Source organism: Alosa sapidissima, chromosome 16 (genome assembly GCF_018492685.1).
Source record: "Alosa sapidissima isolate fAloSap1 chromosome 16, fAloSap1.pri, whole genome shotgun sequence".
NCBI classification, from domain to species: Eukaryota; Metazoa; Chordata; class Actinopteri; order Clupeiformes; family Clupeidae; genus Alosa; species Alosa sapidissima.
Window position 1 is genome coordinate 28,163,794 of NC_055972.1, and position 17,740 is coordinate 28,181,533.

The 17,740-nt window shown below is 43.2% G+C and overlaps 1 protein-coding gene across 1 annotated transcript in view; it reads left to right on the top strand.

Moving 5' to 3' along the window:
* The window catches only part of si:dkey-192p21.6 (uncharacterized protein LOC565246 homolog), a 41,209-nt gene extending 23,782 nt beyond the window's left edge, over positions 1-17,427 (top strand). The window contains exons 13-21 of the mRNA XM_042065779.1: positions 131-291; positions 4,414-4,526; positions 5,198-5,319; positions 7,930-8,053; positions 8,268-8,354; positions 9,821-9,898; positions 14,115-14,185; positions 16,283-16,395; positions 16,601-17,427. Of these exons, the coding sequence (XP_041921713.1) occupies positions 131-291; positions 4,414-4,526; positions 5,198-5,319; positions 7,930-8,053; positions 8,268-8,354; positions 9,821-9,898; positions 14,115-14,185; positions 16,283-16,395; positions 16,601-16,782 (1,051 nt within the window). The 3' untranslated portion in view covers positions 16,783-17,427. The remainder of the gene's footprint in view (positions 1-130; positions 292-4,413; positions 4,527-5,197; positions 5,320-7,929; positions 8,054-8,267; positions 8,355-9,820; positions 9,899-14,114; positions 14,186-16,282; positions 16,396-16,600) is intronic.
* The last annotated feature ends 313 nt before the right edge of the window (positions 17,428-17,740 follow it).

Sequence of the window (17,740 nt, forward strand, 5' to 3'; positions counted from 1 at the left end):
TGCAACACTCAGGCATACTCATCTCAGTAGCACCTGAATGGGTCTGTATGATTTGGTGTTCTTACGGCATGTTTGTGTTCATCATTGGCACATTGGTAGTGCTGGCGTTGATTTGGTGTTCTTACGGCAGGTTTGTGTTCATCATCGGCACGTCGGTAGTGCTGGCCTTCAGCTCCATGCGGCGGAGAGGCGTGGGCCGCCTGCAGCTGCTGAGGAAGCTGTCCTGGAGATCCGTGGTCCTGATTCTGATTGGCTTCTGCTTCATCAACTACAGCCCCAGAGATGGACTGTGTATGTATGGCTTTGTTTTTATTATTGTTTGTTGTACAGTAATATACTGTGCCAAGAACCAGAGAGACATATCCCTGTGTGTAACTGTCAGTAATGGTAGCATTGTTTTACTAAAAGATTAAATAGGACCTACAGCCTTGAAGACTAATTCTACTTTTTTTTACGGGAGACGGGTCGATATCGCTGCATACATTTCTATCATTACAATGGAGAGTAAAGCAAACCAGGTCCTGTGACATTGCTTCCTACTCAACTGTGCCCTCTAGATCAGAACAGCACGTTGACTTCTGATGGTACCAGCCTGCCTGTGCTTGTAGCACGGTTTGACAGTCGCATGTGGTCAACACAACACACCCTCACGGCTAGAAACAGGGACACGTGGGAGATATGCTTACGTTCGCATTCTGCAGGTTTATATCCACTCAATTAATTGAAGGCTGCCTCGGTTGAGGCCATAGATTCTGAGCTTTGCTGGCCCACCCCTCAGTTACCCTGTCAAGCTGCCAAGGCCCTGCTTGAAATATGGAAGGCTCTCAACAGAAACCTCAACAGACATGTTATGCCATGTGAGCCTGTTGTTGTGGAGTCCCAGAGAATGTGACTGAATGGTGGCCACTGGTCGAGGACATCTGATTGGCTACTTGATGTCTGGTGGATAGTTTGGCATATAACGAGGTGAAAATCAATGTAATAGATAAGTATGAATTCCTTTAGCTTAAATCCAATGAGAGGCATTTTTGAAATGCTAGCAATAAGACTATGGTCATACCTTTAATGAATTATCAAGATCCAAACGCATTATGGGTTATGCAGTGTTATGCAACATATTGAGACAGACAGACAGACAGACAAACAAATAATGTAATTCCTTCACAGAATAATAGGTAGGTTAATAGATGACAGACTGAACAAAATGGCAAGTTGCATCTCACCTGGAAAGCCATGGATGTTCCTGACCGAAAATGAATTTTTACGATGAGGTGAATGTATAGGAAGACCAAGTAAAATATCCAATCTCAACAGCTTGATGTAAAACTGTTAGACTTGCAGAGCACTTCAGGGTGTCTGTGTCACAAGATAAATCATGAACTATATAATGAACAGAAGCTCATAGTCTCAGAAAAGGTCAGACGTTTCTTATAGGAGGCCACTCATGCTGAGCTGATTGAAGAAGCCTGTTCAATTTCACACTTCCATGCTAATACAACTGTCAGTGTATAATTGTGCCAAAGGTTGGGAAAGGTTCACGTCTACCGCAAGGCCACTCACCCATTTCTCTGTTTGCTCATCAGAGGACTGTTAACTGTGAAATATTCACCCTATTCCTTTATACCATGCTAAAATAGGCTAAGGAGGTGACAGAACCTCCCTAAGCTAACAGCAGAGTCAATTCCCATTATGGTCTGCTGAGGAACAAGAGAAGTAGCTGATCTTAACATAATGACATCCGGTCCGGTGGCGCGCTCGCTTTCACTGAGGATGCGACAGAGTGAAGTGCAGGAAGGGTTGATAGGGTTTCCGATGGAGATATACAGCTGTCTAAAGGGTGAAAATTGATGTCCTTCAGGAGCTAGCTTTTTTCTTTTTTTTTACGGGAAGCTAGATGCTAATGCACTAGCTTGACATTTTAACCAGGTTAGTGCAAATATTGTGATATTGAAGAGCTTTAGTGGCACATATCATGAGGGGTGTTGAACAGAGGTCAGGTTTTGGAACAACAAATGCTACTGTAATGGACAATTACTGCAGATAGAGTTTCGTTGTCATGGTTCCAGCTAAGCTGTAGATTTTCGTATAATGGAATCAGGGGGCTTTTACCATAACCGCTGAATTTTCTTCCATTTTTTTCAGTCTGGGCACTTTGTCAATTCCCCTGTGATGTTAACACCTTGTCATGGGCGGATTATGAACTTTTGGGCCCCTGGGCCCAGATGTATTAAGGGCCCCCCACTAATTGTCGTATATGTGGGAGGGGGAGTTTGGGGGTCCTCCCCCAGAATTTTTTTAAATTTGTTTGATGTGATTTCCTGTATTCTGTTGCATTTTGATGGCCAATACTAAATTTAATCAGATTCATAGCCTACATCCTGATTTGTTGATTTTGAGGCAATGATTCCATGCAAAGGCTTGGGCTTCAGGGCCCCCTGACCCCTTGGGCCACTGGGCCTGGGCCCGGTAGGCCCGTGCAGTAATCCATCCCTGCACCTTGCTGTCTACATCCAAACTATGGTTAGCCAGGGTTGTTGTTAGGTTTGTTGGTTTCCCTTTGTCATTTCCACCTGTCCATTCTGCCGTCTGTCTCTTTTTCAAAGAGATGGGGTCTAAACATTTTCATGCAATAATGATATGGTTTGTGTCTCTGTGTTTATTGTGTGTCCTGTCTCTCTTTTTCTCTTCCTTTCTCTCTTTCTCTCTTTCTCTCTGTCTCTCTTTCTGTCTCTCTGTATCTCTCTCTCTCTCTGTGAGAAAGTGTTTCTGTGTATACAATGCAAAAGCTAAAGCAGGTGGAGCAATTGCTTCCCCTGACTGTTAATTCAATTTAATAGGAGGTGAGTACAGGCTGTCTAAAGTGGCAGGCACCACTGTAACAGCCAAGTGTGCATTAATGGAATAGGCCTAGTGTACAATCCCACATCTCCTGTCCAGGGGGATCCATGGTCAAGGCTAAAGAGTCTGATCCGTTGGTCTGCCACTGCTGGATAAATTGCTGGTTGTTTTTCCTCTCTGGCTAACTGAGACCTCATTTGCAGATAGACTAGGTGCTATTAGTGTGTGTGATCCATTAACTTCTGTTTATGTTTCTCTTTTTCATTCTAGAGGGGTAAGTCAAAGTCATGTTATCTGAATTCTAACAAGTATTTTATGTCGTAAAAAGATTTATTGATTTCCTGATCTGATCTTTGATTCTCTGAGTTGTGAGTGACGGGGTGGGTCCCGCTTGAGAAGCACGACATGTGGTCTGAAACGACAGATGCCATTACTCATTAAAACCTCTTCCTGCTCTTCTCCGGGAGCAAGGCGACATTTCCTCTTTTTATTTGATTTGTTGGATCAATAATCAGGATTATATTGTTTCTCGCACTCCTACTGTACAGTACGTGCCACAAAGAGGTTTTCAATTAACTAATGTGTAGATTACCATCAATCTAGTGTCTGCCTTCTCGCACGCACACACACACACACACACACACACACACACACACACACACACACACACACACACACACATAGACATGTGAGTGTGCAAATGCCCTCTCCTTCCTCCAGCTTCCTTCCTTCCAAACGTCTTCTCTAGATATCAGGGGACCTGTGATTCATCTTCTGCCGCCAAGCCCACAGTTAACCACTGAAGACACGACAGAATCCTCATCCTGCCTCTCTATGTCAGAAGCTTATCTTCAGACTGCCTTTCACTGACACTAACTGCTATCTTAGAGAGCAATGTAGTGACACATCCCTTTTTAGCTCAATATAGGACAATGGTGTTACACAAAGTGTTTGGTGTTATATGACAAGATATACTGCTTGTATATTTGTGCTGAATGTAAATTTGAGGCCTGTTTAAAAAAAAAACAACCTTTAAAATAATTTTTTATCCCAAGTTAAGTCAGGTTTATTCGTCATGTTAATAGGTCATACATATGTACTCATAGAGAAGGCCTCAAAGTCAAAATAGGTTAAAAATAAAGTTGCAGTGCCATTATGATGTGCATGGGAGACAGTTGAATTAAAGAGGTAGAGCTGTAATAGAAATAGTAGAACTAGGCTATAGGCTAATCTGCACGAAGTGTGTTGTCATAAATATCAGACATTCAGTATTCTCTCTTTATATTAGGATATAAAATAATTGTGCAACATAATAGATATATTATATTATATATTATATTGCAATCCTCTGGTGTTCTAAGGTAGGCTTACCCCCCCCCCCCCCCCCCTCCTCCAACTACCCCCCCACCAAAAAAAGAAAAATCGAGGTTCGTATCGAACCGTGGGTCAAAAATCGTGATACAAAGCGAATCGTGAGGTTGATGTATCGTTACAGCCCTAGCATTTATGTATGTATGCGTGGATAATTAAATAGCTGTATTCCCCTGTGTGTACATTTGTGTTTACCTGTTCCAGTGGCATGGTCCTGGTTACGGATTCCTGGAGTTCTGCAGCGTTTGGGCTTCACCTACTTTGTTTTGGCTTTGATGCAGACCTTCTCAGCCCGAACAGACGTCCCTCTGAAACAGGTGAGACACACTCTCACAGCTCAAATCTACTCACTCAGACACTAAAAAGTAAGTCTTTAAAGGTAGGGTAAGCGATGTTCTAGTACATAACACCTTTTGTAACATTTAACTAATATCTCTTCATGATTCGCTAGCTGTCTGTCCTCAAAAAGGTCTTCTTACATAGCCCTGTGTCCCTGAACTGGAAACAAAGTGGGGGCAGCCTATCCTCCAAACAATAACAAAACACTGTGTGGAGTTTCTCAGGGAGCACTGAGAGGAGGGGTGAGCTACCTCGCTGGTGTGTTTTGTTTGGTCTCTGGCTCAAATATAACCTAAGTTGCTTTGGACAAAAGCATCTGCTAAACATAAACATAATCAAACACATCTGCTAAACATAAACATAAACAAACACGACGTCATCCAGCATAGCTTACCCTACCTTTAAGAGAAAAGACACAAGTACAGGAGCATCCCTAGGAATGTATGAATGTATGAATCTCTCTGAATTCATTTACTGAGATCCACTTAAACGGCTAGCACGTGTAAACAAAATATTTGGATAAAAAATCCAAAAGAGGTGCAGACCATACATGACATGCATATGATCAGAACAAAATCTTAAAGGCGCTTTGCCTCCAGCTCATCACACTGTATTTTCCTCTAAACTGGATATTTTCTGGTCTTTGCAGCATAACTGGTGGAACCCTATTCAGGATGTGGTGTTATACTGGCCCGAGTGGGTCTTCATCGTTGCTCTGGAGACGGTGTGGTTGTGTGTCACCTTCCTGCTACCTGTCCCCGGCTGCCCCACGTAAGTCAGTGTCAGCGACTGGCCTCTGGTCTCGCAGCAAACGCCTTCACCTTGTGGACGCGAGGTGGTGCTTCGCACTGACACCCGTGGCATGCATTTGCTAGAACTGGGCAGGGAGCCGCAATCATCAAAGGGCAAACGCAGAGTGGTTCAGACAAAGGGCTGAATTCACTGAGCTGCGTTGGCATGTACAAGTGGGTTCATACGCACTACACTGTAGATGTCAAAGTCCCTAATCGAATTTGCAGTGAAGTGACACAATTCTGAAAGTTTTAGTGTAATGTAGTGGTATGAGGGTTTTTTATTGCTGAATGTTCCGTTCTTGTAACAATTAAGCGATTGACAGTGTTCAGTGTGTGAGTGTTTTTTTGTGGTGTGGGAATTACTAGAAAGTCTTTTCTCATGCCCTTAAATGGAGATATAGTAAATGGACTTTTTGTCGTTGTTTCTTTTTGTCATTGTTATATTTTCTCTCTCTCTCTCTCTCTCTCTCTGTCTCTCTCTCTCTCTCTCTCTCTCTCTCGCTGTGTGTATGTGTGTGTGTGTGTGTGTGTGTGTGTGTGTGTGTGTAATACTGTATGTGTGTGTATGCCAAACACATGAATACATTGGTGAATAATATGTGTATGCATGCAGTACATGCAGATATGCACAAGTAACAATATGAATCAGCTTGTACTGTATATACTTGCTTAACGCTGCATGAGAGCTAACGGTTTCAGTTCTGCTGAAGTGTGTGTGTGGCTATATGTGTGTGTGTATGTGTGAGTGTCTGTTGGAGGGTGGGGGTGCGCATGCGTGTGTGTGTGTATGTCTGAGTGTGTGTATGTCTGAGTGTGTGTGTGTGTGTGTGTGTGTGTGTGTGTGTGTGTGTGTGATTTATGAGTCAATGGCATGAGCTACAGAGGGGATAATTAGCCAATCTCAGTCCGTCATGTGCAATAAGAGGAGGACGGGGCAGAGTATCCATCTTCGTCTATCCCTCTCTCTCCCTCTCTCTCTTTCTCTCACTCGTCCATCTGCCGCGCCCCGTTCTCTCATTCATGCTCTCTTTCCTCGGCTCACCAGCGTGCCCGTACCTGGTCTGGCGGTGGCACGTGACGCTCCCCACTTGATTAATGAGTGGAAATATTTAGTGCTGCCTCCGTACCATATTTTTACTTCCACTGTTCCCAAGTCTGTCTTGGCCATATACAGTGAGCGTGCATTCACCTGACTCTTAAGAGACAGAGCTGCCGTATCATTTTTCATACTTCATTTTTCATGACTTCAGCAGATGTTAGACAGGAAGTCCATCATTCATTTGAACTCACCCTCCTCAGTATATAAGCATAACTAGTATTTAAAGTGGAAGATAGTGTATTGCTCAAAATATGTGGTATACCACACATTTAGTTGGGGATTTATAGATAGTCTAACGAGCCAGGCCCACATTAAAATGTAGCGTCTGGGCACTCACCGTTCGCAGTGCTCAGTCCGAGGGGCGGGATAATCGGTTGTCTTTCAAATTCCCTCTGCACGCAATAGGACAGCGCTGAGTCCCATGCGTTTTCCCACCAGCGGAGCTAGTTGGCTAGTTCAAACTTTTGCCAACTTAAAACAAGCTTAACTCGTGTCACACTGTTGGCCAACAGCAAAATCCATCTTCTTTGTTTTGAAGTAGCAGGGAATTCAAGCCAAACCGTTGCAACTCTGCCATCAATCATTATGTTAAGCCCGCCTAACGACTCTATACACGATTTGATTGGTCTGATAGAAGTTTAATTTTTCGAGCTCACAATCCAACGGAGAGTTGCTAGACTAGCCCTGGAAGCAAATGTAATTTGCTGCCGCTAGGGTGCGTCTAGATTTCAAGGCTAATTTATAGTCACAGAACAATGAAAATGCTATTGAATGTGTCTCTAATATTATGCTGATTTGCTGTTATGCTTATCCCTTTCAACCGCATAAACAAACATGTGCGTTCCTAAGGCATTTCCGGTGGCACAGAAAACAACATTGAGCTAATGGTAACTTGGGGACAAACAAAGCAATTTAAAAACTAATTTTAAAGTCAACACTTTGTAGAGCATTATGGTAAAGTCCAATTTACTCATTTCATTTAAAAGTACTGTATCTGTGTTGGTTTTGAACGTTTCAACCGGAAGCCCTCTAGGAACAGATTGAAAGGGTCTATAAGCTTTCTTGTCATTACAATTTCAGTGCACCTCAAGTCTCAAGGGCTATTCACACCAGGAACGATAACTACAAAGATAAATGTAACTATAATGATTTGAGCGTCTACACTGACCAACGATAAAGAAAAGTCTCTCCTCGTGTTGATGAATGTGATGTCCAAATGTGATGGATTCTGGTTGGCTGTCAGCTTTTTATCGTTCTCAAAATCATTCTGAAAGTGATCCCTGACAATATTGTTCTCCATGTCGTTATTGCTATAGTTTATGTGTGGATGTTCTCATTCATATTAGCTATACCAATACTTTTAACCGTTATCATTATAGCTATTGTTTGTGCTGTGAACAGCCCTTCAGAATAATTATGAATCCACAGCCAAATCATTGATCTGTTCTGCTGTCTGCCTTGTTTGAAAACAAATGCTGCCCTGAAAAGTGGCTATTTAGGAGCCGGTGGTATTGGAGATGAAGGGCTGTTCCCCAACTGCACCGGAGGAGCAGCTGCATATGTAGACAAGTGGTTGTTGGGAGACAACATATACTGGCATCCAACCTGCAAGGTAGGGACTAGCCTTGGATGTATTAGACTGAGAGAGAATGTGACTTATTTTCCCGGTGGTCTGGTAATACATACTAATGAATAGTTGCATGCCTTTTCATGACACATTCTTCAGTTGGTGGTCAACATGTTCATTGTTCACAACAACACCCTATCACAATCCTTCCTGAGCTCAAGGCATTAGCCCGCTTCAGTGTTTGAATGTGTTTGTGCAGGCCCTGTACCGTACGACACAGCCCTTTGACCCGGAGGGAGTTCTGGGAACAATCAACTCTGTGGTCATGGGTTTCATGGGGATGCAGGTAAAGCAAAAGTGTGTGTGTTGGGGGGAGGCGGAGGGTAATTGAGTCAATTTTATAGCACTGTTTGAAGATAATACCAATTCTACTTTTGTATGTGTATTGTGTCACATATTGTGTCATGTGAGTCCAATATGGAAATTAATGTCCAGCCATCACCATAGTGTAGTCGACAACCACTCACAGGTGATGACTGGGTGATTGGGTGTAAGCTGGCATACTGTAATGGACATAGTATCTCACCTTGTAAGCACATTTGACCATGTCTATGTTAATTAACCTACTTTGTATCATTTATGAAATATGACAAAATTGAAAAGAATATAATATTTCTCATCGTTGATATAACCTAAGAACAGTGAGATATTGTTTCATTAAATTGTAAGGGGTAAACATTTGAACTGGTTCTCATGGTCATCCTGTAGCACGCCTGCACACACACACACACCCACAAACACACACAGCTGCACTGAGTCTTTTTGACAGGATATTGAGAGGACCAGGACAGAGAGGACTGAAACAGATGTGTGTGTGTGTGTGTGTGTGTGTGTGTTCATCATTGTATGCCTTTGATGGTAGTCCTTGAGTGTATGTGTGTGTGTGTGTGTGTGTGTGTGTGTGTGTGTGTGTGTGTGTGTGTGTGTGTGTGTTCATCATTGTACACCTTTAATGGTAGTCCTTGAGTGTGTGTGTGTGTGTGTGTGTGTGTGTCTTTTGCGGGAGACTGTTTAAGAGTTGGGTTCACACATTTTCCTCGGTGACATTGCCATAACATCACCAGCACAAGCCGTCCACTCCCCTCCCCTCTTCTCCCCTCCTCCCTCAAACGAAACGAATGTCTCGCACGCATTTACCAACTCCCCCGTGGGCAGCCGCAGGGAACCGGTCAGCGCTGAGCTCCTCAATCAGCACGGCTTAGAGGACACGCCAGGTGTTTGCCACCCCTGTCTGCGCCCTGCCGGGGCCTAATGTCCTCGGCTGCGACGTGTTCGTCATCGCTGACTTAATCAGCCAGAGCTTGCACACGCAGTGGACGAGAAGGACAGACTCAGGGCCACATCTGGCACAGAGAGAGAGAGAGAGAGAGAGAGAGAGCTCCAGGAAACGCCTGCCATGTCAAGAACTCTCGACACATCCACTGCCAGCCAATTACTGTACTTACGTCTCCCATGGCAAACAAATCACCTCTTCACCTCTCATGGGCTCTTCCGGAAAAGCCTCAACTACGTACAAGATGGTGTCAGCAGATAACACTTCAAAACTGATAGGTAGTGGGACATGCCTCTGATGAATATCAAGTGAATGTATAAGACAAAGAACATGATAACACACTGCTTTTTTTTTCTTGAATTGGATTCGTCTGTGGTGCCAGTAGTCATCTTAATCCAATTTAGAGGAATCCATCTCAAGAAAAGACATCTAATGTTTAATATGCTCCTCAAAAATAACCAAAAGCATTGTTTTCACAGGCTGGGAAGATTCTCCTGTTCTTTCGTCCGAAGAATCACAACGTCTTGATCCGATTCCTTGTTTGGGCCATTCTGCTGGTATGTTGATTCTCTCTGTCACTCTGTATGCCCACATGCAAACCCCTCCAGTCACACAAGTCATGTTCCCTGACCTGAAAATGTATAGCAATCAATACCCGGTAGAATATGCTCTTTCACACATTTGGCACGTCCTCCTAAAGCTGCTCTCCAAGAGTTGAAGTTGATCACATTTGTCACTGCTTGAGACATCTGTCTCAGTGCAGTTTTCTCCTTGTTGAACCTGTGTTTGTGGTAATAGCGCGTTTGTGGTTGATGATTCAGGTGTGTGCACTTTCTATTGTGAAATGAATTTTCCTCATTGTCACTCTTAAGGCCAATTCCCTGTTCTGTGTGTTTGAGTTTGTGCCTTTGAGTATGTGTGTGTGTATGTATGTGTGTATGTGTGTGTGTGTGTGTGTGTGTGTGTGTGTGTGTGTGTGTGTGTGTGTGTGTGTGTGTGTGTTCTGCATGTTTGCATGATTAAGGATTTAGTTCCAGGCAGAGAAATATACAAAACCTCCTTTGGGAGCCAACCGGATGAAGCTCACAGCTCAAACACTCCTAATGGTTTCACTATCCCCTGCCACTCCAACATGAACACACACACACACACACACACACACACACACACACACATACATACAGTACGCAGAGCCCAGACTAGCAGATCAGATTCTCATCTCCCCTTACCAGAACGGTCTTCTGCCTGTGTCTCAGTTGCGCTGTGGTAAATAACTTCCACTCATATCCATTAGTTATGATATTGACAATTTGGGATTACTTCATCAAACAAATAACTTACTTAACTTAACTTTAATCTTCACAATTGATTTGCTGATTCAATTTGGTACCATCAGACAGCAGTGAAGACTGGATGCTGAAGATGAGTGGTCCAAATAACTAAGAGAGTAGTTCAATGTTTAGCTTGTGACTATCCCCAAAGTGTGAAGGCCCCATAGATTCCTTGTTGAAGGTGGAAGTCTTAAAAATCCAAGGCACACTGATATTGATGATGACCCTGATGGTTTGCCCTGATGAAGACTGATTTGCAGTCGAAACGCGTAGGCCTTAAAATAAAGGATTTTTAATTTTTTTCATCAATATCAGTGTGCCTCGGATTTTTAAGACTACCACCTTCAACAAGGAACCTATGGGGCCTTCACACTTTGGGGATAGTCACAAGCTAAAAACTGAAGTTCTCATGTCCTTTCTGATGAGCACCTGATGTTTTCTTCAAACAATTGACCCAACGCAACACTCTCCTTTTCTTCAATTTTTAACTAAGAGAGTAGTTGCCAACAGAGATGGTGTATGTGTGTTTGTGGAGGGGGGGGGGGGGGTGTCCTGTGATAGTTTCTTTTTTTAGTGAGTGTTTGTCCATCCTCCAGAATGCTGAGTAAAACTGAAATAACAAGTATGGCCTTATTCAAAGGAATTACTTGGACTCCCTGCTTTGTTAAGTAGTTTTGAGGTCATAAGTGATTTGTCTGAGAACTTGTGAGGCTGTGCTTTTTTCTTTCCCGGTTGTTTTGGGTTCCCAGAGATCCTGGAATGTTGTGTCCCACCATGACCGCAGGTGATGACGGAGCGTTTTGGTCTGGGCACGGCCACTTTGGGGGCAGAAAGACCAGAGCTGGGACCACATGGTACCTTCTACAACGCAGAGACAATCAGAGGAAAATCACAACTAAGACTATGTGTGCCCCTCACATAGAACAATATAGAAATCAGTATTAGGACTACAGTATACTGACCCTTCAGAAATAAAGAAATATAGAAATCAGAGCAAGGGCCCTTCAGAGTTATATAGAAGTCAGAATTAGGACTATGCCGACCCTTCACAAATACAGAAAAATAGAAATCAAATCATGGACTCTATTGACTCTTCACAGACAAAAATGTAAAAAACTAAAATCGTAGTAGTTTCAATGATCCGAAGACACTTTAAGTGATAAAGACAAAAGCATTCAGTACTGTATGTACTTTGGAACTAATTAGACTTTGTAAAACAAAAACACATCAATGTCTTCCCCCTAATATTTAGGGGTTGCGACAATGATTTACCAAAAAAAAACAAAAAAACAACACTAATGACAAACCCTTGATTGATTGTCAAATTGGATTATTAATTAAGTTGTTTAATAACCCCAAATGCATAACAGGATGCTTAATGAAGTCAGTGAGCTGGGGTCTCATTTTGCCTGGGGATATTTTCAGCAGTCAGTGTCCTTCAAGCTTCAAGCGACATGCCCTTAGTTGTTCACTCTGCCCAAGGTTAATTGGGCCTTTGTGTCTTGTCAACCATGTTTCCCAGAAGAAATATTTTCAGTTTGGTTTCTTATGACAAGGACATGCTTGTCAGGCCCAATGGGTGGTTTGGTGACATTGTGTTTTTTGGAATTGTATTGGGATTAGTTGTACATGTCGGTTAATATGAACACTAATGTAACATGACTAGTTACTGTATCATTTATCATTTTACACGTGATGGAGAATAAATTTGCTCTATCAAAAGCAGAGATAGAGCGATAGGTAGATGCTTTTCAGGTGGGTGCGTGTGTGTGTGTGTGTGTGTGTGTGTGTGTGTGTGTGTGTGTGTGTGTGTGTGTGTGTGCCAATTTTAAAACTGGGACTTTGTATTAACAGAGGCTTGATCCCTAGTCCTTTGAATTTCATTATCCTTAACTCGTATGACAAATCGGTCCATTATATTGCTATGTTGAATCATATTGGCCATTATGGTGAGGAGCATGGAGAGCAGAGTGCTAAAATATATTACAGTAGATCTATTCCACTTTACCTTCAGGCACACAGTGATGAAATAAACCAGCCAGAACACATTATATTTTGTCATTTCTTCTCACGTGCAAACATATAAAAAAAAGGGGGGGGGGGGGTTGAATTGAATTGAATATTTTTTTTTTTTTGAATACCTTGTATTTCAGTTCTGTCTACTGATACAAAGTCCTCACAGGTCCAATCCTGCTGATATTTGACATCCCCTGCCTGTTCATCTTTGCAAAAGTTTATGTATATTTCATCCTTGTAATTAAATGTTCTGGTTCACATCTAACTAAATGTGCAGTGCAGCACCCATTTTGCAGGCAGTAAGCACCCTTGAGTCCATCGCTCAGACAGTCACATATACAGTTCTCTTGAGGTAAACCTTGACCCATGGCACGATCGGAGCTCGCCAAGATGATCATGGCTAAGAATCATCGTTGTGACCAACAATCAATTATGGCTGTCTCCCCCTGGAGAGACATGGCATTTCGAGGGAAGGCTTGGAAGCAGCGCTTGAACAGCCACTTGTTTCACTAATGCACTCTTGACACGAGAGGTTACCCATGGTGTCGTGCAACGTGTTAACAGTCTCTGAGCGCAGGGACGCAAGTGATGAAACCGCATTGATGAAAAAGAAAAAAACACACACACTCACACATACAATTTCTACATCTTCTTCTAGCTGCATATATTTAGGATATATTTATCTTATTTTTTTTGTATTGATTTTTTTTCCTTGTGAGTCTGCTTCTCTCCCCATCCCTATGAACAGGGTCCAGAAATAATTAAAGTTCAACGATCAGTGCCCAGCAGCGCGAGATTGAAATTGAGCGACTGGCCCACATACCGTACCAGCGATTGTCCCACATCCTGCTTGCATAGCCTGGAGACTCAATCTAGGGCCCGGCCAGGCTATTTCCACATCATTGATTCTGTCATCTATACAAGTGATGGATATTCCCTAACTAGTGTGTTTGGATACTGATCTGCCTGCCCTCTTCCTCGAAAATGAGAAATGTCTCCTTTTTTTTTGTTCCAAGTGAAAACAAATGACTGAATGCACAATAATAGCCGTGTAATGTAATATTTGATTTGGATAAAGGAATACAATCTTCATGTGTGCAACTGTGTGGGTGGGTGTTTACATCATGTGTGTGTGTGTGTGTGTCTGTGTCTGTGTCTGTGTGTTGGTCTGTCTGTGTTTGGGAAAAGGTTTGGAGTATGTGGCTTTTCTTTCTCTCTCTCGAGAACACTTATTAGGCTTTAGAAAGTTATTCTGTTCACTTGTTTTCTGTCCCAGATGGTGCTAGACATGCTCTGAGGCCTTGACATCCACTTACTCTCCTGAACTCTTGAATGTGGGAGGTCTGGATTTTCTCGTAGCATCTCCATGGTGTTTACTTTATTGCCTGGGCATTGATTTGGAAATCTGTTTCATTTCCACCCTCAGGGAACCTGCGCAGCCATCCTTTCTAAGTGCACACGAGACGAAGGATTTATACCTGTCAATAAAAATCTTTGGTAAGTGCTTCCTGACCCTCTAAATCCAGCCACTTTCCACACAAAAGAAAGGATGAGTTTCCAGAAGACACAAATCACCACTCGCTAAAACACGCGTTTACTTACCCCCCCCTAACGACAGCGGCCCCTGTAAATAATCACCAGCAACTGTCGGGACAGTGGAGCTGGCAGGCCAATACATCCCTGACCAGATCATTCTTCTTAACAGCCAAGAGAGAGAGAGAGTCAGAGAGAGAGGGAGACAGAGAGAGAGAGACGGAGCTGTTTTATAGCCCTTGTCCCTACATCATGTCACGAGTTCTCACCATCACAAAGTGGGCTGGTGTGAAGCTCCAACGCCTGCCAAACTTAGGCACCATCCCATGTTGATATTTAGGTCATTCGTTTGAATGGAGCCAGCCAGACACCGTGATAAGTAATAGATACAGTGAGAGTAATCCCCCATAACATAAGATACAGTAATTCATTTCGTTTTTGGTATGAATATATTGTCTTGGATTAAGATCTGTGTCTTTCATGTTATGGTTCCACTCAAACAATCTGTATCTTAAATCACACACATCCCAAATCATTGCGGTTTCCCCATTCCCATTCGCTGAGAGTGAGTGGGTTAACAAATTGGCAAAAGGTGCATTTTGACTATAAATTTAGACTACGTTGAGCAAGGAGGAGATCAAGCCATTTTAATTTTACTGTACTTTACAGTGTTTACTGTTTCCAGTGTAAGTTATGAGGCCAACCGTCACAGCCATGCTGTCTCTCTCTCCCTGTATAGTGTGTAGCTTGTCCAGCTGGCCAGAAAGATTCCCCATGTTGTGGTGCTCATTCTGACCCATTATACCTGGCCAGGTTTAATGGACAGTCCATCATGCACAGCTTATTGAGCTCACGAGTTTGAGTGGCCGGCCGTCTCCATCCCTAAAAGTAATTAACTCCCCCGCCAAAGACTGCTCCCTGGCCCTGCTTCAGATTAAATAAAAGATGCCTGGTGCTGGCCTACCCCCCCCCGAGCACTGGGATGCCGCCATTTTACATTAGGTAATATTACATTAAACATTCTTGCACTTAGGAACAGACAGGGACAAGGCTCGCTGGCACGGCCTCTCACAGCAGGTGCCAGGGATTCACTTTCAGCTCTAATGCTATAGCATAATCGGCCATATTATTTATTTATTTGCATTCCACCACCATCCCCAACTCCCAGCACCCAGCCCATCATGTTCCTCCACGGTTTGCTGATTGTGCTATAGTTCAATAATGTATCGTGCCTCGGCCGTCGTGATATTGAATGGGCAGTAAAGTGGCTCGTTTGTGACCATTTGTTGTCGGAATCTCAGGTCATGACCCCCGCCCCGTCCAAGTTCATAGGCGTCATGGTTACAGAATAGGGTGACTAATTGGAAATATGAATATTCATTCCCAGTTTTAGTCTGCCAGATGGTTTAAAAAGCTTAAAAATATGCCAGTTACTTGAAGTTCATGAAATCTAGACATATTGACAGCACAACAGGGCACTTTTTAAAGTGAGTGAAATAAAGGCAGGCTGTATGTTTAGCTGAAAGGCCAGTGGAAGCTAGCTTGCTAATTTGTGTGACAGTGATCCTGCTCAAGAACAACAGCCACCAAAAATAAACCGGTTCCTCTGCTGTTAACATTGCTCTGCTCGGTGGGCGCCCCCTGGAAATGCCACAATATTTATTTGCTTTTTACAACTGCCATCTGCCAGGCTGTCAGTGGGATTCTGTTGATTGATTGACAAGACACGCTGACCACCTTGAAAATCCCATTTTCTGCTACAATAACAATCCCTGGTATTTGTACTCAGTGTTAGTGTGTCAGTTAACCTGCTGGATTATTTAGCCTTGTGAAAAGTGTGTGTTTTCAGAGCTTAAGCACCCTGAGCTTACAACAACAACAACAACAACAACAACTTACTTTCAAACTGAAAATAAAGCCCATCAAACAAATTCAGTGTCTCCAAATGTATTGAATGCGAGTGACCATCTCAAATGAGATTACGGCTTATTGCAATGCTCTACCCTGGCATCAGCCAGACAGCTAGTGAGCTAAACGGCTCATGTGTTTCCCTCCCCTCAGGTCTCTGTCTTATGTGACTTGCATGGGTTTCATGTCCTTCCTCCTGTTCGGATTGATGTACTTCATCATAGACATCAAAGGCTGGTGGGGAGGTCAGCCTTTCATATATCCAGGTATGTCCAACTCCACGAGACCGGTCCTCATTCAGAGTCAAATGGAGAATTTTACTGTATGCATACTGTACTGTATGTTTTTTTTTTTTTTTTTTAAGTCATGTCATCCACACCGAAATGCAGACAATTCAGCATGTTTGTCATTCCCCTGGTTGTTATCGCATGCATTATCATAATGGCTTTATTATCATGTTGTTGTCTGCAGGCATGAACTCCATCTTTGTGTATGTGGGCCACTCTCTGCTGGGCTTCTACTTCCCATTCACCTGGGAGATGCGCTACCAAGATAGCCACTGGGAAGGGCTCTTTAAGAGCCTATGGGGCACCTTCCTCTGGGTCCTGATCGCCTACCTCCTCTACAGAAAGAAATTCTTCCTCAAAATCTGATGGCCCTCATGGCCCCACCACCAGATGAACCAAACCCCCCAACCTGGACCGACCACGCCGGGACCATAAAATCAAATTAGGAATATTTTGTGAGCTTAATTAACAAATAGCTATGCGTGTAAAAACCCTGGGAGGCCAGATTTATGGGTGACCGCGGACACCTGCGATGTTTTATTTGGTGTCTGCTCTGTTAGGGCTGAACGTCGCGATTAAATCAAATATACTGAAGTGGTACTTAACAAATTAGAAGGAGCGATTCCTCCACTCCAGGGGTAGCCATTATCAGTCGGTTGCCATGGCCACTCCCCAGTGTTCTACAGCGGGGTAGAGGGGTAACCATCTGCTCCTCAAGTGACAGTGCCTTAATGGGGGTCAAGCTGGACGGCTGAGCCAGGAGTGTGGGTGGGTAATAAGGCCACCCCCCCTCTCTGGCTCATACTAATGGAGAGTCAGAGAAAGAACATGTCCACAGCCCACCCTCACCCACTCCACAGCAGAAACAAAAAAACACTGATATCTTTCTTTGGTTGCATATTGCCTCTTCATTACTTCTTTTGTGTCCTTCTCACTCTCTCTTTCTCTCTCTCTTTTTTAATTACTTTGCATATAAAGGACTAAGAATTAAAATATTTATGGTCTTGTTTACTTCCATGTTTTCTTCTCCTTCTCCTCATAATGATATAACATTTAGGGAACTTAAATAAGGGAACAAATACAGGAAACATATCGCTAACAACGATCAAACTGTAGAATTCCATTATCCAGTTTACACAATATGAGATCTGCAGATGGGATCTGGTAGTAGGCTCTGATTAAATTTCCATCTCTGTACCGAGTTTTAAGAAACAGAAATGGACCATCTCCACACTGTCCTCACTCATTAGAGCTCAGTGCACACTGCCCAGAATAAAGCTGAACCACTTTGTTTGGCCACTGAGACAAACCTCCAGCGGGTCCC